The sequence below is a fragment of the Strigops habroptila genome, chromosome 11 (genome assembly GCF_004027225.2).
Source record: "Strigops habroptila isolate Jane chromosome 11, bStrHab1.2.pri, whole genome shotgun sequence".
Lineage (NCBI taxonomy): Eukaryota > Metazoa > Chordata > Aves > Psittaciformes > Psittacidae > Strigops > Strigops habroptila.
In genome coordinates, this window is record NC_046360.1 from 23,564,201 (window position 1) to 23,580,951 (window position 16,751).

A 16,751-nucleotide genomic window follows, 5' to 3' on the forward strand; every position below is an offset into this window, starting at 1 on the left:
CGGAGGGGCTTGGGGCTGCCCCTGGGGCAGTCTGTGTGTCTGGGCTGTCCTGCCATATGTCTGTGCATGCACATAGGTGCTTGTACGTCTATGCTGTCCTGCTGTGCTTCCATGTGCACTGGCTCTGTGCATATGTCCCTATGTCCATGCTGCCCCCATGAACGTCCATGCACCTGTGCGTGTCCGTATGTCCATGCTGTCCCGGGATGCTGTGTGCCGGGTGCCAGCCCCTCGCCCACCCCAGTGACGCCTGAGACCTGGGCACGTTCACATCTTTATTCTCGCTGCTGGAGCTGCTTGGGCCGGCCTCCCGCCAGCACGGGCATCGCCCCATGGATAATTTAATAGCATCACCCCCCGGCACAGGGCAGCCAGGCTGGGGACAGGGGACAGGGCCGCGCTGCAGCCAGCAGCCCCAAGGCGATGGTGAGGGCCCACGGCGATGGTGAGGGTCCGCAGCGATGCCCTTCACAGCCCCTCCCCATCCCATATATACATGTACATTATACAGAGCTACCCGGAGCGACACAACATGTTAAAAAAGATCTACTCTTATATACAGTATTTATAAAAAGCATCCCAGCCTCCACCACCCCGGTAAAAAAATACATCTCTTATGTACCTCGTGGGACAGCCCCCCCCGCCCCACACTGCCCACCCTGCTGGGCTGCCCCTGCCCTGGGAAGGGAGGCAGGGGGTGGGAGAGCCGCCCTCCAGGTTTTGGCATGACGTGGGGTGTCCCAGCAGCATGGATAGGTGGATGGATGGGCGGACAGGAGAGGGCTGTGGGCGCCCGGGTGCTGGCCTTAGGTGCAAGGCGAGCAGGGCCAGCTTGGGTTGCTTGGGTGCCCATCACCCTGGCATCTGGGCACGCAGACAGGGAGATGGCTCTGGAGCCCCCAAGCTGGCCCCCAGTGACAGCTGCCGCCAGTACTCCCCAACCTGCACCCCTCGGTGGGGCCAGGCCACTGCCAGCATGCCACCTCCCCAGAGCGATGCAGCTGGTCCGCAAGCATGGTCTGGGGGTCACTGCGGTCCCATCCACGGGCACCGGCAGCCAACCGTGAACCCAGCAGGCTCAAGAGCAGTGGGCTGGTACTGTCAGCCATGGCGGCAGGGCCACACTGCCCCCAGGGACCAGGGTGCCCCCATGATGCTGGGGCAGTGGGGTGGCGTCTCTCCGGGGACCGGGAGAGGATGTGTGGCTTGGGCACAGGCTCCAGCCCCCCATGGACACTGTTCATCAGGGCTCTGGATGCTGTCTGGGGGGCCAGGTAAGTGCCCCCTGTCCTTGCCCCCCACACCCCTGGCAGTACCCACTGCTGGTGGCTCTGGGCGCACAGAGCTGATCTCCACCGGACAGCCAGCTCCTGGTGAGGTAGGGCAGTGTTATTCCCATTTTACAGATGGGGAAACTGAAGTGTGGAGCAGGGAGGGGACCCGGAGCAGGGGAGGGGGGCACAGCATGTGCCCCGGGTTTGCTGCCCCATCCTCGGCGTAGGTCGGGGGATCCCCGTGCCTGCCATGGCTCATGCACCCTCACCACCACCACGGGCAATGGGCAGCAATGGCAGAAGGTCCCTGGGGCAGCCCATGGGGCCGTGGCACGGGGCTGAGCCCAGGGCTGGCTGTCCCTGGGGCACCAGTGGGGTGGGGGGGGGTTGGCGTGGGCACCCAGTGCTGGCTAGTGGCTGCCACTGCTCTTCCCCCCTCCTGTAGCCCAGTCAATGATGATGAAGCTCAAGCTCATGATCATGAAGAGCACTCCGAGGAGGGCGAAGCAGGCAGCCTGTGGGGACAGGGAAGCAGTCAGGGACAGCCACAGTGACGGGGGCCCAGCACAGGACCCCATCCCTGTCCCCCTCCCTGTCCTGTCCCCCCTATGCTTACCAAGATTTTGGGGGTGGAGCGCAGTGGCTCCTTGTCCTTGGGCATGATGCGGATGTAGAAGATGGCAGGGAAGATGAAGATGAGGCAGGGAGCAGAGGTGGCACCTGGAGCAGACAGGGACGGAGTGGCTCAGCCCTGCCGGCCCTGCTGCCAGGCAGGTCCTGTCCCCCCCTGCCAACCCCAGCCCTGGCAAAGCTTTCCAGGAACCCGGGGACGCTGTGTCCTGGCACTGTCCCCACACAGGGCCTTGGCACCGAGCTGGGTGCCAAGCAGGGGGAGCCTGGATTGGGGGTTCAAAGGGAACACCCAGGAGAAGAGCAAGTACCTGCTGGCAGCGTGGCAAGCAGCTGGCACTGCACCACAGGAACCAGCCTGCTGGGACAGGGACGGGGCTGGAGGACATCCCACATGCCCCTTTGTCCTGGCACGTTGAAAAGGGGAAACTGAGGCACAGGGGAGTCAGGCAAAGCTGAGTGCCAGTCAGGGGCTGTCATGCTGCCCATAACACCCAGCGCCAAGGGGGGCCACACACCGATCAAGCCGAAGATGCCGAGGATGGAGGGGGCAAAGATGACCAAGAGGTTGATGAAGGTCAGCAGGACCACAGCGATGGTGACATGGCGGATCCAGCTGAAGTCCTTCCCTTGGAACAGCATCTGCTGGATGGCCCGGCGCACCTGGGGACAGGGACAGAGGGTCACATTCCATCCTTGAAGCCAGGACACATCCCATCCCCTGTCCCCACAGTCCTGCCAGTCCCTGTCACTGTTTCCCCTGCTCCAGCCCTGTCTCCACAATCCTGCCAGTCCCCATCACCCCTTCCCCTGTCCCAGCTCTGATCTTGATGCCCCACTGCCACCTCTTCCCAGCCCTGTCCCTGACACCCAGCAGGTTCCATTCCCAATCCCTGCAGCCCCACCAATCCCTGTCCCCAGGTCCCAGCCCCATCACTGCCTCAGTTTCCCCTCTCAAAGCCTGGTGTTGAAGCCCTGTGGCAAGCAGGGGTAGCAGTGCCCACAAGGCCACTCACTGGGAAGAGGACGATGGGAACGGTCAGGGTGACAGCCGTGAGCACGGCCACCCGCACACACAGGACGAGCACATCGAAGGGGTCCACCTTGTTGTAGGTGTGCAGCAACTCCGACTCCACCCGGCCTGCGGGGAGCAATGGGTGAGCACCGGCAGCGCCACCACCCGGTACCGGCACGCGAACAGGACTCCCGTCCACATCCCCAAGCGCTCACCGTAGAATGTGAGGTAGCCAAAGAGTGCAGCCAAGAAGTACATGAGGTACATGACCGTGATGGAGATGTTGGAGATGCACTGCATCTTCTTCTTGGAGGGACTGCAGGAAACAGCGAGCTCAGCACAGCCCCTGCAGCCCATCCCACTGCATAGCACCCACCAGCACCCACCCAGCAGGGAGGAGTGATGCTGGAGCACCAGCATGGGGTGCATGGGGGCTGTGTGGCACAGGGCTGTGTCCCCCTTCCTGGGCTGTGTGGTGGGTCAGATCACCCACCCATCCATCACCCATCCTGAGCCATATCACCCACCTCCCAGGGGCGATATCACCCACCATCAACCAGCCACTCACTCCAGGTTGCATCACACATCTCCTGGGACATGCCAGGTCCTATCACCCACCACCCATGCAGGGTCATATCACCCACCTCCCCATGATGCCCCTGCACAGGTCCCACACTGGATAGCACTGCCTTTGATGAAGCTCACCCATCCCCGTGGGTGCCCCCACCCAGGACTCACTTCTTCAGCTCAGTGTAGATGGGCAGAACCTCAGGGTGGCAGACAAAGGCAAAGGCCATGATGGGGATGGTGTATGCTGTCTGCATGAGAGGAGGGCTGTTGAGCACTGGGGCCAAGCTGGCGGGTGCCACCACCAACAGACCACCAGCCTTCATGGGGTGCACAGGGTGGGGGGTCACATAGAGCCCCAGAGGTGCATCCCAGGTCCCTACCTGGGAGTTCAGGGCGAAGAAGCTGGGGGTGCAGGTGCCCTGCTCGGGGGCCTGGAGGACAGTGTAGCCGTTCTGGTAGTCGCTGGTGCTGACAGAGGTGGCGTTGAGGCTGCCTGTGAGGTTCCTCTCCTGCTCAGGGAGCGGGCAGGGGATCTGGAACTTCTTGTAGATAACCTGGGGTGGGGAGGACATGGGGATGGTCAGCACCCAGCACCATGGCCCTCCCGGCTCTGCAGCCAGTGGGAGGGTGCCCCTGCAGGGACCCCTCTTTGGGGCACCCTTTGCCAGCAGTGCCCCATGGCAATGCTGGCCCCCAGCCTGCACCTGTGAGGGTGGGCATTAGGCAAGTGGGGCACAGCAGGGCAGCGGCACATGGAGGGGCCACATGCACCATTTCCCCCCTGGCACCCTCTTATGTCCCCTTTCCACAGCGTTTGGCTCCTTCAGCCGAAAATAACCCAGCAGCATGACAGCACCACCACAACATCTCTGCAGCCTGGAGCACCCAATGTCCCCACTGTCACCACGGCATGCAGCCTGGCCACGTGGCAGCAGAGCCATGCACTCCAGCACAAGGGTGCTCGGCATCCGGAGCCACCGGCATGTGCCAGCAGGTGCTCACCGAGATGAGGAAGAACACCATGCAGCTGAGTGAGAAGCCACTGGCGTAGCCGAGGTAGCCTGGGGAGGGAGAAGAGCAGCTGGTGGGTGCAGGCAGGACGCATCACCCCAGGCTGGTACTGTCACCCCATGGGAGCACTGGGGTGCCAGACCCTAGTGTTGCAGGGACCACCACCAACTTACCCAGCTGCTTCATGAGGGCCAGGGGCAGGATAATGGTGACGGAAACCAGGATCACCAGATAGTTCCCGTTCATGTACCAGTCCCTGGAAGCAGAGAGCCTGCTCACTCCCCCACTCTGCCGGGGCACGTGAGGCACAGGCAGACATCCAGGGGGGCTGTCTGCCACCCATGGGGATACTTGAGCTGGCAGCCCAGGGACACTAGCATCCCTCGAGGCTAGCATCCCTGCTGTGCAAGCATCCCCAGGGACCCCTGAGATGGCATCCCTGGGGACTCGTGAGCTGGGGTCCTGCCTACCCACAAAGTGATGCACCCTCAAGGGCTAGAGCTGCTGTGAGCAGGCTGAGAATTGCTGTTCTCAGCACATGTTTTCCCATGGGCAGCCCAGAGTAGCAGCATCTGCAAGGGGGCTCAGCCAGCTCCTCAACACCACAGGCATGACCCCTGCCCAGCCCTGGTCAAGCACCCCAGAGCAGCCAGTGTCAAGCCTGGCTGGGACACCCAGTCCTGGACTAGCGGAGGTCCCAGTGGCAGCTCTGCCCAGCATCTGTCCAGCTCTCACCCCCCATGATGCCAGATGGGGATGTGGGCAGGGGGTGGGGGGACCCATTCACAACCAAGAGATCCCACTCCCCACCCCGCAGCAGCCCTGGGCTCTGCTCAAGAAGGAAACCCTGATCCCAAGGGTATGTGAGGAGCAGGGATTGGAAGTTCAGCTCAGTTTAATCCCACCCAAGGGCTTATTCATCACTGACGGTTATCAAAAATAGTAGTGGCTTAATGTCAGCAAATCCCTGCCACGGGCTGCACAGCTGGAGCTGAAGCCCTGGCGCCTGCCCGGGGAAGGCACAGCCAGCCCGGGCAGGAGGCACTCACGTGGTCTTCTCCTCCAGGTTGAGGAAGGTCTGGATGACAAGAGGCACTTCGGATTTGACGATGTACAGGTAGCTGGACATGGCTGCGGGGCAGAGTGAGGCTGTGCTGCACCAGTGTGCTCCAGTGCCAGCCCCTGCTCCCAACCCTGCCAGCCCCATCCTCACCTCCGATATTCTGCAGCGTGATGGCGATGGCCGCAGCCAGCTTCCCTGGCGTGCCGAAGGCTCGGTATCCCAGCTGCTCGTAGGCACGGATGCCTGAGGGATAGGGGGAGATGCCGGGGTGAGGGTCAGGAGGGGACCCCCTGGCACAGCTCCCCCATGGACCTGGCACTCACCCACGATGCCCGAGGACTTGAGCAGCAGGTGGATGGAGTAGCTGGAGAGCAGGGCCACTGCCGTCAAGAGAAAGCTGCGGGAAGACAGCGCCATCACCAGTGGGTCACAGCACTGAGCTTGGGCACAGCCATGGAGTAAACCCCGCACAGGGGCTCTGCCACCCTGGCAGGCCACCCAGCCCCTCACCTTGGCACTGGCTGGGTGGTCACAGGGCGGATGAGCCACAGGGTGCTCACAGCCCTATCCCCAGCCCTGTGGGTGCCTGTCCCCTTGCCCAAAAGGAGCCAGCACCCACATCTTTTGGGCCAAATGGGGAAATCTGGTCCTGTATTAAGGGAGTTAAGCCTTCATCATCATCCTCCTCCTCCCCAGCGGGGCACAGCACCCAGCAGGGGCAGACAGGCTCATGCCAGGGATGGGCATTGCTCAGGCAGCAGGATGTTGGTCCCTGCACCACCCCACACCTTTCTCACCTGCACCCCTGGCACCCACTGAGGAGGAGCCCCCCACACCCAGATCCTCCCCAAGCCCCCATGGGTGCGCAGCACTCACAGGAAGAGGATGATGCCAGTGTTGGCCATGGCATAGGCCAGTCCCAGGATGCCACTGCCCATGATGGCGTTGCTCAGGTTGAAGACAGACATCCCGAAAGACGTCTTCCCTTCGAACTGTGCACATGAGACAACAAGGAGGGGACAAAATAGTCACACCAGGACAAAATAGTCACACCCATCCCACCACCACCACGGTGCCTGTGCCAATACTTACATCGGTGAAGTGCGTCTGCTTCTTCTCAGCGCCATGGGGCAGGAACTCCTCCATCTCTGCTGTGCCAGTCTGGTTCTCCTCAAACCTGGCCACCGGAGGGAGCAGGATGAGGCCAAAGCAGAGTTGGGGGCCACCACGTCCCAGCCGGAGCCTGGGCAGTGCCAGCTGGCATTGCAAGGGTGAGGAGTAACCCAACCTCTGGCACTCCAACTTGTTCCGGGGCCCCTACCTGTCACCCGCCAGTGAGGGCATGGTGGAGGTGGTGAGCGCAGCTGTGTGCTTCCCATTGGGCACCAGCTCCACCATCTCGGCCTGGAGGGGAACATCCGTGGTATCCATGGCAGAGAGATGGCTGGGCTCGCTGCAGGCTCTCCTTGGGCTCTGTAAGAGTGGGACAACAGGGGTCCAGCTCTGGGCAGGAGAACTGGAGGGGCCGGCCTGAGGTCCCACAAGTCCTGCATCCACAGGGGATGCTGGTGTCGGGCTCAGCACCAGTGCTGGTGGCACTGCAGGGACAGGCACTGGGATGACAAGGCTGCCCAGCCAGGCAGCACCACAGCTGGGCTTCTCCCCTCTGCCCGCTCAGCACACATCACCCTACAGAGCTCACCCCAGCTCCAACAGTCCCACAAGGGTCTCCTGGTGCATCCATCCCCTCACTCAGACATCCCGCAGCCCACCCGCAGGGACATTCTGCTCCCTTTCCCACAGCATGATGCCAGCCCAGCCCAGAGCCTCCATCCACAGCGCCTGCCCATCTCCATCCCCTGCCTGCAGTGCTCAGCTCCGTGCCTCAGTCTCCCCTCCAGCAGATGGGCGCCAACAGGCAAGCAGGGGAGTTTCTGGGGGCAGATGGGGATGAGGAGGGGAGCTCAGGGGTCCCCCAGCCACCGTCCTTACGTGAAGCCTGTGGCACTGCCGTGAAGGTCTTACCCGTGTCCCACCACCCGGGCTGGTGCTGCTGGGCTGCCAAGGCAGGGGCTCAGGGGCATGTCAGGGCCGGACAAATGGGGCAGGAAAGAGCGCGGGGATGTGAGACAGCTCCTTGGCAGGAGAAGGAGGCCGGGCTGCCGAGAGCAGGACGCCTTGGCACGCCACACAAAGCTGCCTCTGTGCAAGCCCTGGCCCTCCCCACCCCGCTGGGAAACGGCACAGGGTGGCTTTCTGGGGCAGGCTGGCAGCAGGGGCAGGGTCCCCGCCACCTCCCGCCGGCCTGGGGGGCTGGGGTTCTGTCCTGCCAGCCGGGGGGGGGGGCGACTTCGGGGCCATGTCCAGCCAAGGGGTGATGCCACCCATCCAAGGCAAGAGCTGGCCGGGATGCAGTGTGGACCCCAACTCCCAGAGGATGCTGCTGCCCTGTCACCCTAGTGGCTGGGGTCCCCATGGGGTGATCAGATGAGGACTTGCCCATCTTTACACTCCCAGATGATTGGTGGCCCTGGGGACAAGACACGTTCCCCCTTGGCACTGCTGGGGCAGGGAGACTCCAGAGACAGCAGTCCCCCTGTCACACAGAGGAAGGATGTGACAGCAGGGTGTGGGTGCCAGTACCTCCGGGCTCTAGAGCTGCTTCCCTGCCTGTCCCTGCCTATCCAGGCCACCAAGGAGACCTGGCAGGGTCATCCCAGGCCACATGCTGGATGCTGGCACTGCCAGAGGGCCAAGCCCCTAAGGCTCGTCTGGGATGAGGGGCACACATTCGGGCCATCCTGTCTGAGGCACCCAGCCTGGTGGGGAAACAGAGGCAGGGCACAGGCCGGTGGGGACCAGAGCAGGGAGGCTCAGCTGTACGGGGGAAGAGAGGGAAGTGCAGAGCAGGCGCTGGGATGATTTATCCCCTCTGCTAGGCCTCCGCTTGGGCCAGATCCAGGCACGAACAAGGCTGCCAGCATGTCTATACACCGCTGTTAACTCTGTGCCTTCCCACTGCCGCAGGCCGGCATCGCCAAACCGGCCACTCCTGGTGCTGTGCTTGAGGGGGGCCACCGGCTTCCTGGTGCTCCATCATCTCCACGACCCTGCCAATGCCACAGACAGGGCTCTGCTGCATCCCATGGGCGGGGGGGAGCTGCCCATTCCCTGACCACTCCCTGCCCGCTCCCCCGCGGGCGCCGGGCAGGCTGGGTGCTCTCCTCTGCAGCCCCTTTCTTCTCCCAGGTTATAATTACACCTCGCCGGTCGGCTCAGGAAATACCAGCTTCTTCCCCAGAGCGCCTCTCGGAATAGCAAGCGGCACGGCCGGGCTCATTCTGCATGCACCGGGCTTAGCACTGCCACCCAGACGCTTCCTCCCGCCCGGCAGCCCTGGCACAGCCCCGGCACCACTCGCTGCCACCTCCGTGGCCAGCCCTGGCCTTTGCTCCTCGGCCAGGGTCTCTCCCGTCATCAGCAGCCGGGGAAGATGGGAAGATGAAAGGGGAGAAACAGGAGACGCTTCGATCGAGCAGAGCGTGCCCTGCCTGGTGCTGTTTGCCTTGTGATAAGGTGGGCAGAACAGCAAATACGTGGAGCAGTGGATGGCCCTGAGGCGGTGGCGTGGGTCCCCAGGGCAGAGGGCTCACCCCTGTCCCTGTGTGCCCAGTTCCCCTGTGCTCTGGGAATAAAGTATCTCCCCAGGGATCTCTTCACACTACGTGCCAGCCCCGAGAGCCCCAGCCCACTGAGGGGCTGCCATGCCACCACACAGATGGGGTGCTGCCGTCCTCGCTGGACCCTTGGCCAGCCCACTCCTGACCACCAGCCCCAGCTTGCCCACCCTAATGGCATGGGCACAGACATGCGCATGTGCACAGAACCCCTGTGCCTGTCCCTGGGGGTGCTGAGCCAGCTACACTGCTTTCCTGACAGCGCCGGGTGACAGGACAGTGATAGCCCCGCTGCTGTCAGACCTCTCACCTCTCCCTACCCAACCCAGGCTCTTTTGGGGGCTGCTCTTGCTGTCCCACTGTTCAGTGACACAGGAGACATCACCCACCAACCTCCCATCACGGCAGGCATCCCAAGCCAGGCCCCGGTGCCGTCCTGCACCCCACCGCAGGGAACGCCGAGCCGTATGCGTGGGGCGGCACGTACCCTCCCGCCAGCCACGTCTGCGCGCCTGGGGGAGGCTGCGTTTGGTCTCGCACGCCGTGTCCTGGCCAGCACAGATGCCTGCCCCCCCCGCCGGGATGGGGACACGTGTACGGGGCGGCAGGGCTCCCGAATCCCTGCCCTGGCAGGCAGCAGCCCTGGGCTTACCCCGGCCCCCCGCCAGCCCTCCCAGGTGGCCGGGGCACCATGGTGGGGGATCTGATCCTGCATCCCTCTGCCTGACACCTCGCTTCCATCCAAACTTCATTTAAAAGGCAGAAAATCCCAGCTGGGAGCAAGGCACAACCAGGAGCAGGGGGAGCTCTGTCAGCAATGCCAGCAGAACATGCTGGAGGTGGGGGGTCCCTCACGCCCCGCAGCGTAGTGAAGAAGACACATCTCCCCGGGAAAGCCTAGCTCTCACCCTACACTAGTTACCCCGGTCAATCCTTGGTATAGCACAGTCCTCACCGGAGCACACCGCGCTGGTGGGAGTATGGCACACATGGGGACTGGCAGCCACTGCCTGCCAGCCCCGGGGTGTGATGACACATCATGTCCCTGCAGTCCGTGACACCCATCCATGGGCACCTGCTGCTCTCACCTGTGGGGGACGAAGGCGCAAGATCTCCCTGACAGCGTGTGGGTGTTCCCCAAGGCTGGGGACCCCCACAGGGCAGAGACCCCCTCCCCATCTCCTCTCCTTCTGCAGATGAATCCCAGCTAATCCTCCCCAGATGGACCATGGGACTATTCCTGGTGGTAATCTGGCTTTAGCACCAAGCCTGCTGCTGCTGCCGCCTGCGTGCTTGCAGACAGGTACCCCACTGGGTACCCACCAGTGTGTGCGTGGGGGCCGGCAGCAAGGCCCCCCCAACCCGTGCCCGCCTGCCCAGGTGCCTGTTCAGGTTTCGGTGCAGCCGGGCACACAGAGGTCTCATGTTCCCTGGAGCTGCGCTGGTGACAGAGCCCTCCTTGCAGAGATGGGCAGCATGGGCAAGCGGGCAGGGGCACCAGTGTGCCCCCCATTACCACCAGCACCCAGCCCTGGGGTTACCCCTGGCACCACTGCTGGGCATGGGGTGATCCCCAGCTGGTCAGCCCCCTGGACTGCTATTGGGGATGGGGTGACCCCTATCTTGAGGTCCTTAATCGGCCCCCTAAACTGCTGCTTGTCACGAAGTGACACCCAGCCTGGGGTCCGTTGTCAGCCCCCGGCACTGCTGTGGACACAGGGATGTGCAGGCAGAGCTGGGACAACCGCTCAAACCTCAGCAGTCCCTGGGCATTGCCTCCGCAGGAAGGCTGGCCTCAGCAGGGCAGGCACACACAGTGGAGAGCCCCCTCACCTCCCCTTGCCCCTCAACAGAGAATGCCCACGGGGTGGCCCTGGAAGCCCGGGTGCTGGGAGCAGAGTCAGCCGGATGCTGCAGGAGCAGAGCCTGCCCTTCCCCCTGAGCACACACAGACGTGGCTTTCCTCCTGACCTGTCTTCCTAAAATTAGCGTCCCAACCCTGTTTTTAAACCTACGCCACTTCTCCCCTCCACCTCCCAGCCAAGCAAAGGCAGTGCCATTGTCCCACCTCCCTCTGGAGCAATGGGCACCCAGAAAGGCAAATCCAGCTGCCCAGGGCCACAGATGGGCACCTCACCTTTGGGGTGAAGGTTCTGGAGTGCACCCCCATGCACGAGAACACCAGCAGCTGTGAGGAGGGATGATTGGAGACAACCTGCCCAGTGCATGGCTGGAGAGCCTCTCTGGGTAGCCCCACTGCAGACCATCCCCAAAGAGACCTGCTGGAGACCCTCTTGAGATAGCCCCACCAGAGACCTTCACTGTATTGCCCCACCAGACAGCCATGCCAGTCAGCCCTAATGGCGGTCCCAGCACAACCTGGGCAGTGTGGCACCACTCCTGGGCTCACCTAGCCCTGGGGTGATCTGGGCTTTCAGCCCCAAATTCCACACCATGCCTCAGCCTCCAGCCAGGTGATGCCACCAGGCTCCATCCAGGGCAGAACTGGCAGTGGCGAGAAGGAGCAAGCGGCTCTTGAAGCCACTGTCCTGGCTGGCAGAGCCACGGTGGCACCAACATCTGCCCTGGCAGCTCCATCTGTCCCCTCCACACCATGTGGGAAGCAACGCCCACCTGGGATCTTCCCTTGAAGAGCACAAGCAGCACCCATACCCTCGGGGATGGCTCTGCCCATGCTAGTGGACTTGCCCACAGGCAGAGCGTGCCAGTGGCTGGGCTGTCTCCTGGCCACCAGCCCCAGCAATGGACATGCCAGGGCCTGGGATACACCAGGGAGGGGAAAGCCATTGTAGGAAAGGGGGTGACAGAGCCAAACATCATGGAGCAGCTCAGCCACAGCAATCCCCTGCCAGCCAGACACCCCAGGATGGGGCCATGGGAAGAGCGAGGGGCTGCAGCACAGCTACCAGCCACCACCATCACCCCACGTCCTCCCACATCCAAGCACCAGTACCGAGGTGAGCTGGGAAGAGAGGTGGGGAAACTGAGGCCAGGCGAGGGCAGCCGAGGCCAGGCAAAGGGAGCCGTGCCCAGCACTGGGACAGCCCAGGCTGCTGCTGATGCAACCTAGCATGGAGGGAAGGGATTGAGCCTGAGTGGGACAAGGTCAGGCAGAAGAGGCAGCCAGCTGTGTGGGGACAGGGATGGGGAAAGGGCTGGCAAAGCACAAGGCCCCTGGCACCCAGCGTGGCTCTAGGAGATGCTGGGTGAGGTGGAAGCTTGATCCTAAAGCATCTCAGCTGGCTCTAGGCTAGATACTGGGTTTTGCTTTCAGATTAAAGCCAACACACTGCCTGTCAGAAGATTGGGCCACCCCAGAAGGATGATGACACTCATGGTGGCGCTGCAGGGACTGATGGGCAGGTAAGACCTGGAAAAATATTAGGTTTTCTATCACACTTCTAGAGACACATTTCACCTGGGAAGCAAGATGCTTTCCTGGAGTTCCTATTCCCTAAAGCACACCTGGCTTTGGCAGGATGACACTGAGGGGTTGATGGCAAAAAGTCCAAGCAGGCAGCAGTGGGGACACCAGGAGGGACCAGCCCCAGCAACAGCTGTGTCCCTGCCACCCCGGCACCCCCAGCACAGCACCCATCCCAACCACGGGCCGCAGCCTGCCCAAGCCCCACGGGACCACCAGTGCCCACAGCCCTGCCGCTCTTGCCGTGGGGCCACCCCACCAGCCTCACATCTGGTCCTTGGCTCTGGGAGAGCAGGACAGGGCTGTCTGTCCCCCCGCTGGCATGGGGGACCCAGCCAGCCCCAAACCTGCGTCAGCAGCCGGGTTGGCGCGCGGTGGTCGAGACCCACGCAGTGAGGAGGGATGAGGACATGGGGGGCTCGTCCTGTCCCCGACCCGCCTCTGTTTTCTCAAGGGCTGCGTGTCTAAAGGAGCCCGTGGGATCCCGCTCTGTCCCCCCGTCCCCATGCGCCAAGGAAAATAGGCTCTGCCGGTGCCTGTTTGTTTGCCGTGGCTGCGGCCCCGGCGTGTGATTACAGCTGCAGCGCGGCCGGGCGCTGCGGTGCTCTTTGCGCCTCCGCCAGGCTCCCCCATGGTGCTGGCACTCCCCATTCGCCCCTGGGGTGGCCGGGGTGTTCCACTACCCCCGACATCCCTGGCCACCGGAGCCAGGGCACGTCAGCACTCGGTCCTTCGGAACAGGGCAGTGCGGCGGGGATGGAGGGCTTTTTTTTTTGGTTCCCCCACGAAACCGGGGGGCGAACACGTGCCGCTGGCCGGCAGCAGGGACCAGGCAGGTCTAACGGCTCAGCTTGGGCCTGATCCAAACACCAGTGGAAAATTCCCCATCCGCTCCGTGGCAGCTCGGCGCAGCCATGCCCTCCGCTGCCAGCCGGGCTCTGCCTCCCTCCATCCCGCCTGCCGGGAGCTCGCTCGTGCCATCGCACAGCCAGCCCCGGCATGGGGACCCCGAGGCCAGTAGCCGCCCGCCGTGCCTCAGTTTCGCCTTGGAGAAGGTTTATCTCCAGCAGGACGTTTCCAAGCCGCTCCAGCAGAGCGGGACACCGTGCTGACTGGCGTGGGACACGCGTGGCTGGCGGGAACGTGATGTGCCTCCTGCACTTTTCTACACGGCTGTCCCGGCTCTATAAATACCCGGTCTTGAAAGCACGGCACGCACGGCCCCACCAAGCCCCAGCAGCGCCCGAGGCAGCCGACATCACTCTGCTCTCCCTGCCCGTGCCCCCGCTCCTGAGCCCGGCACCCTGACACCCGATCCCGTCCGCCACCGCTCCCAGCCTTCAGAAACACACGTTATTCCCACGGGCGATTAAAAATTAAAACAGGAAAAAAAAAAAGGGGGGGAGGAACGAAAGAGGTATTTGGAGGCTGGCGGTATTATTAGTACCAGCAAAGCAGGCGGCGACGGTGAAACCCCCCCCGGCACCATGCTGCGGGCAAGAGCTGTGCCTGGGCGTTAGGTGCAAAGGCAGCGAGACAGGGTTCTGCCTTCCCTCTGCCCTCGCAGAATTCTGCCACTCGCGGGAGGGTTTCAGCTCCTGGAGAGAGAAGTGGCAGGAAAAAAGCAAAGCAAAGAGCCCCGGACACTGCAACCGGCCAGCGCTGCCGGAGCCCGGAGCCTTCCCCACTACGGAAGGACCGGTCCGGCTCCGGGACGAGGAGGAGCAGAGGGTTGCGGGGAGCGCCAGGCTGCGCGAGGAGAGCGGGCCTGGGCGGGGGCGAAGGAAGATGGGGGGGGGAGGGGGGGATAGGATGAGGTGCGGGGGTAGAAGGCAAAAAGCACGGGAGAATGCGCAAGTGGGGAGAATGGGATGGGACTCACCTGCCCCTCTCTCCGGTGGTGCCTCTGCTGCGGGCTGGGGCGAGCAGCCCCCAGTGTCCAGCCCCGCGGTGCCGCGGATTAGAAACTATCCTGCAGCCGTAATCCCGGCGGAGCCGGAGATTAAACCGGAGCCGGGCCCGCCTCCCGCGCTGCCGGGCAGTGTCAGGGGCAGCGCCGGGGAGGGACGGGCCGCGGGGGGGGGCGCGCACCCGGCCCCGGCCCCGCACCGGCTCCGCCTCGTCCGCCGCCCCGTTGGCTATCGCCGCCCCTCCAGGCACTGGTGCCTCACCGGGCATGGCTACACACCGGGCATCACCCCCACCATGCACCAGTCCCACTGGGAATCACAGTGCAGTGGGCATCAGTGTCCCACCGGGCATCGGTGCCCCACTGGGCATTGGTACTCAATGGAGCATCCCCAGCCCACCGGGCATGGTCACCCCACCAGACACTTGTGCCTCACCAGGCCACCCCATTGGGCATTACCACACCACCAGATACTGACACCGCACCAGGCATCATCACCCACAGCACAGGCGGTTGCTGCCAGAGACCAGCAGCCAGCTCCCAAAGCAACAGAACTATAGCAGTTGCTCTAATCTAACCTGAAGGGCTAAATCCAGCACATATCGAGTGCAGGTGCTGAGTTTTCTCCCCTCTTAGGCAGGGACAGAGTCACTTGGCAGCCAGGGAAGGTCCTCAACAGCGCATCCCGCTGCCAGATTCTCTCCGTGGCCCGGGAAGCTCAAGCTGCTCCCATGTTAAGCCAACCCAGCTGACTGCCCTGCCCAGGGTGCCTGTGCTCCTGCACTGTCCACCACAGCACCTCAGAACACTGGGAGCAATCAGTCCATGTGGGATCATCCCAGTGTGACCCAGAGCTTACTCTGGGTCACAATCTGTGCCCTTAGGGCACAGTCCAGTCTCCTCCTCCAGTCTCCATCAAACCTCCCCACTTGAGTTGAAACACCTCTTCTTTCACAGAGACACAATTTTTGGATCTATCCCCATGAATGTGCCCCAAAGAGGAAATTTCTTCTCCGAAGAGTATCCCATGTACTGCAGGGAAAGCCAGAAGATCTTGACCAGCCACCAGTCGTGTCCCCACACATTCCCTGCCCCTTCCCGAGGACTGTCACCCCCAACCACCTCCTGCTCCTCTGCCCTGCCTGGCTTTCACTTCAGTTAAAAGCCTTTCGGGTCCACACTGCAGCGAGGCTGGGGCTTGTTGCTCCCACTTCCATGCAGAGCAGCAAGCCCTGTACCATGGCTGCATGCTGGCTCTGCACGTTGCTGGGAGGCTTTATTTGTGTTACGCATATCTTCCATAAATCCTTGCGAAGCCTCGGGAGGCCTGGGATGAAAACGACTCTGGCAGCCAGCAGCAAGCATCGCCATCGGGCTGGCAGGAGGAAAACCTCCCCTCGTGCCGCCGGCAGCCGCGGCACCTCGCACCCAGCCATAGCGGGGTGTTAAATACTCAGAGACAGCTCTGCTCTCCCGGCAATCCCACAGCTCCTGTGATTGCCACTCACCTGTGGCTGGAGACATCCATTAACTAATTTCTAATAACAGCAGTGTGCGTAAGTGCTGAACCAGCGCTGGCTGGCATGACGGGGGACCGGAGGCAGCCAGGTCCACAGGCACGGCTGGGCTCAAGCCATCCACTTAACCCTTCCCCTGCCCCGGCAAAGGCGGAAGGCGGCACCTGCCACGTGGCACCGGTGCGGAGACGTTCTAACGTCCTGGGGACAGGTGGCAACACACCTTGTTGGGGTTGTAAAAGGAGGCTGAGAGCTGCCGCCCTGTAAGCAAACACGGCATGGGAGACTGGGGACAGGGACAGGCAGCACGGCCCCATGGCATGGGGTGCAGTGCCCGCTGATGGGGTGGTTATGCTGGGGGCCAGGGAAAGGGCAGCAATTCAGAGCCTGTATGCTTCTTCCCAGCCTCCACATGCTGCACTGCTTCTTCTCCTGTTGGCACAAATAAAGCCATGCCCCCTTTTTATCATTCCTTCTCTTGTCCAGCATGTGACACCCCTCTCCATCGCTTCCCCCTTTTCAGCTGGGCAGAGGAGATGCCCACACCATCCCCTCCACACCCAGCTGAAGCCTTGCGGAAAACCAAAGCAGTGAGAAGGAGAGGAGGAGGAGGGAGCAAAGACATCCCCAAACCTCTCAG

The 16,751-nt window shown here is 62.8% G+C and overlaps 1 protein-coding gene across 1 annotated transcript; it reads right to left on the reverse strand.

Annotated features, from left to right (window-relative positions):
- Positions 1-262: 262 nt before the first annotated feature.
- SLC38A3 (solute carrier family 38 member 3) lies at positions 263-14,960 on the reverse strand. The gene is made up of 16 exons (XM_030500503.1): positions 14,568-14,960; positions 6,885-7,036; positions 6,656-6,740; positions 6,440-6,555; positions 5,887-5,960; positions 5,714-5,806; positions 5,550-5,631; positions 4,674-4,756; positions 4,492-4,550; positions 3,870-4,043; positions 3,658-3,737; positions 3,135-3,235; positions 2,921-3,045; positions 2,423-2,567; positions 1,891-1,994; positions 263-1,789 (listed from the first exon to the last, which is right to left on the reverse strand). Exons 2-16 carry the CDS (start codon positions 6,992-6,994, stop codon positions 1,685-1,687), a joined length of 1,536 nt encoding a protein of 511 aa, XP_030356363.1. The 5' UTR covers positions 6,995-7,036; positions 14,568-14,960; the 3' UTR covers positions 263-1,684.
- Positions 14,961-16,751: the final 1,791 nt, after the last annotated feature.

Bases quoted from the DNA above. Each gene is read 5' to 3' on its own strand.
- SLC38A3 (XM_030500503.1), bottom strand. From the start codon at position 6,994: ATGGATACCACGGATGTTCCCCTCCAGGCCGAGATGGTGGAGCTGGTG. The intron at 5,961-6,439 runs GTGAGTGCTGCG...GTCTTCCCGCAG, and splicing joins ACTGGCATCATCCTCTTCCT to CTTTCTCTTGACGGCAGTGG. The intron at 4,551-4,673 runs GTAAGTTGGTGG...CTCCCTCCCCAG, and splicing joins GGCCCTCATGAAGCAGCTGG to GCTACCTCGGCTACGCCAGT.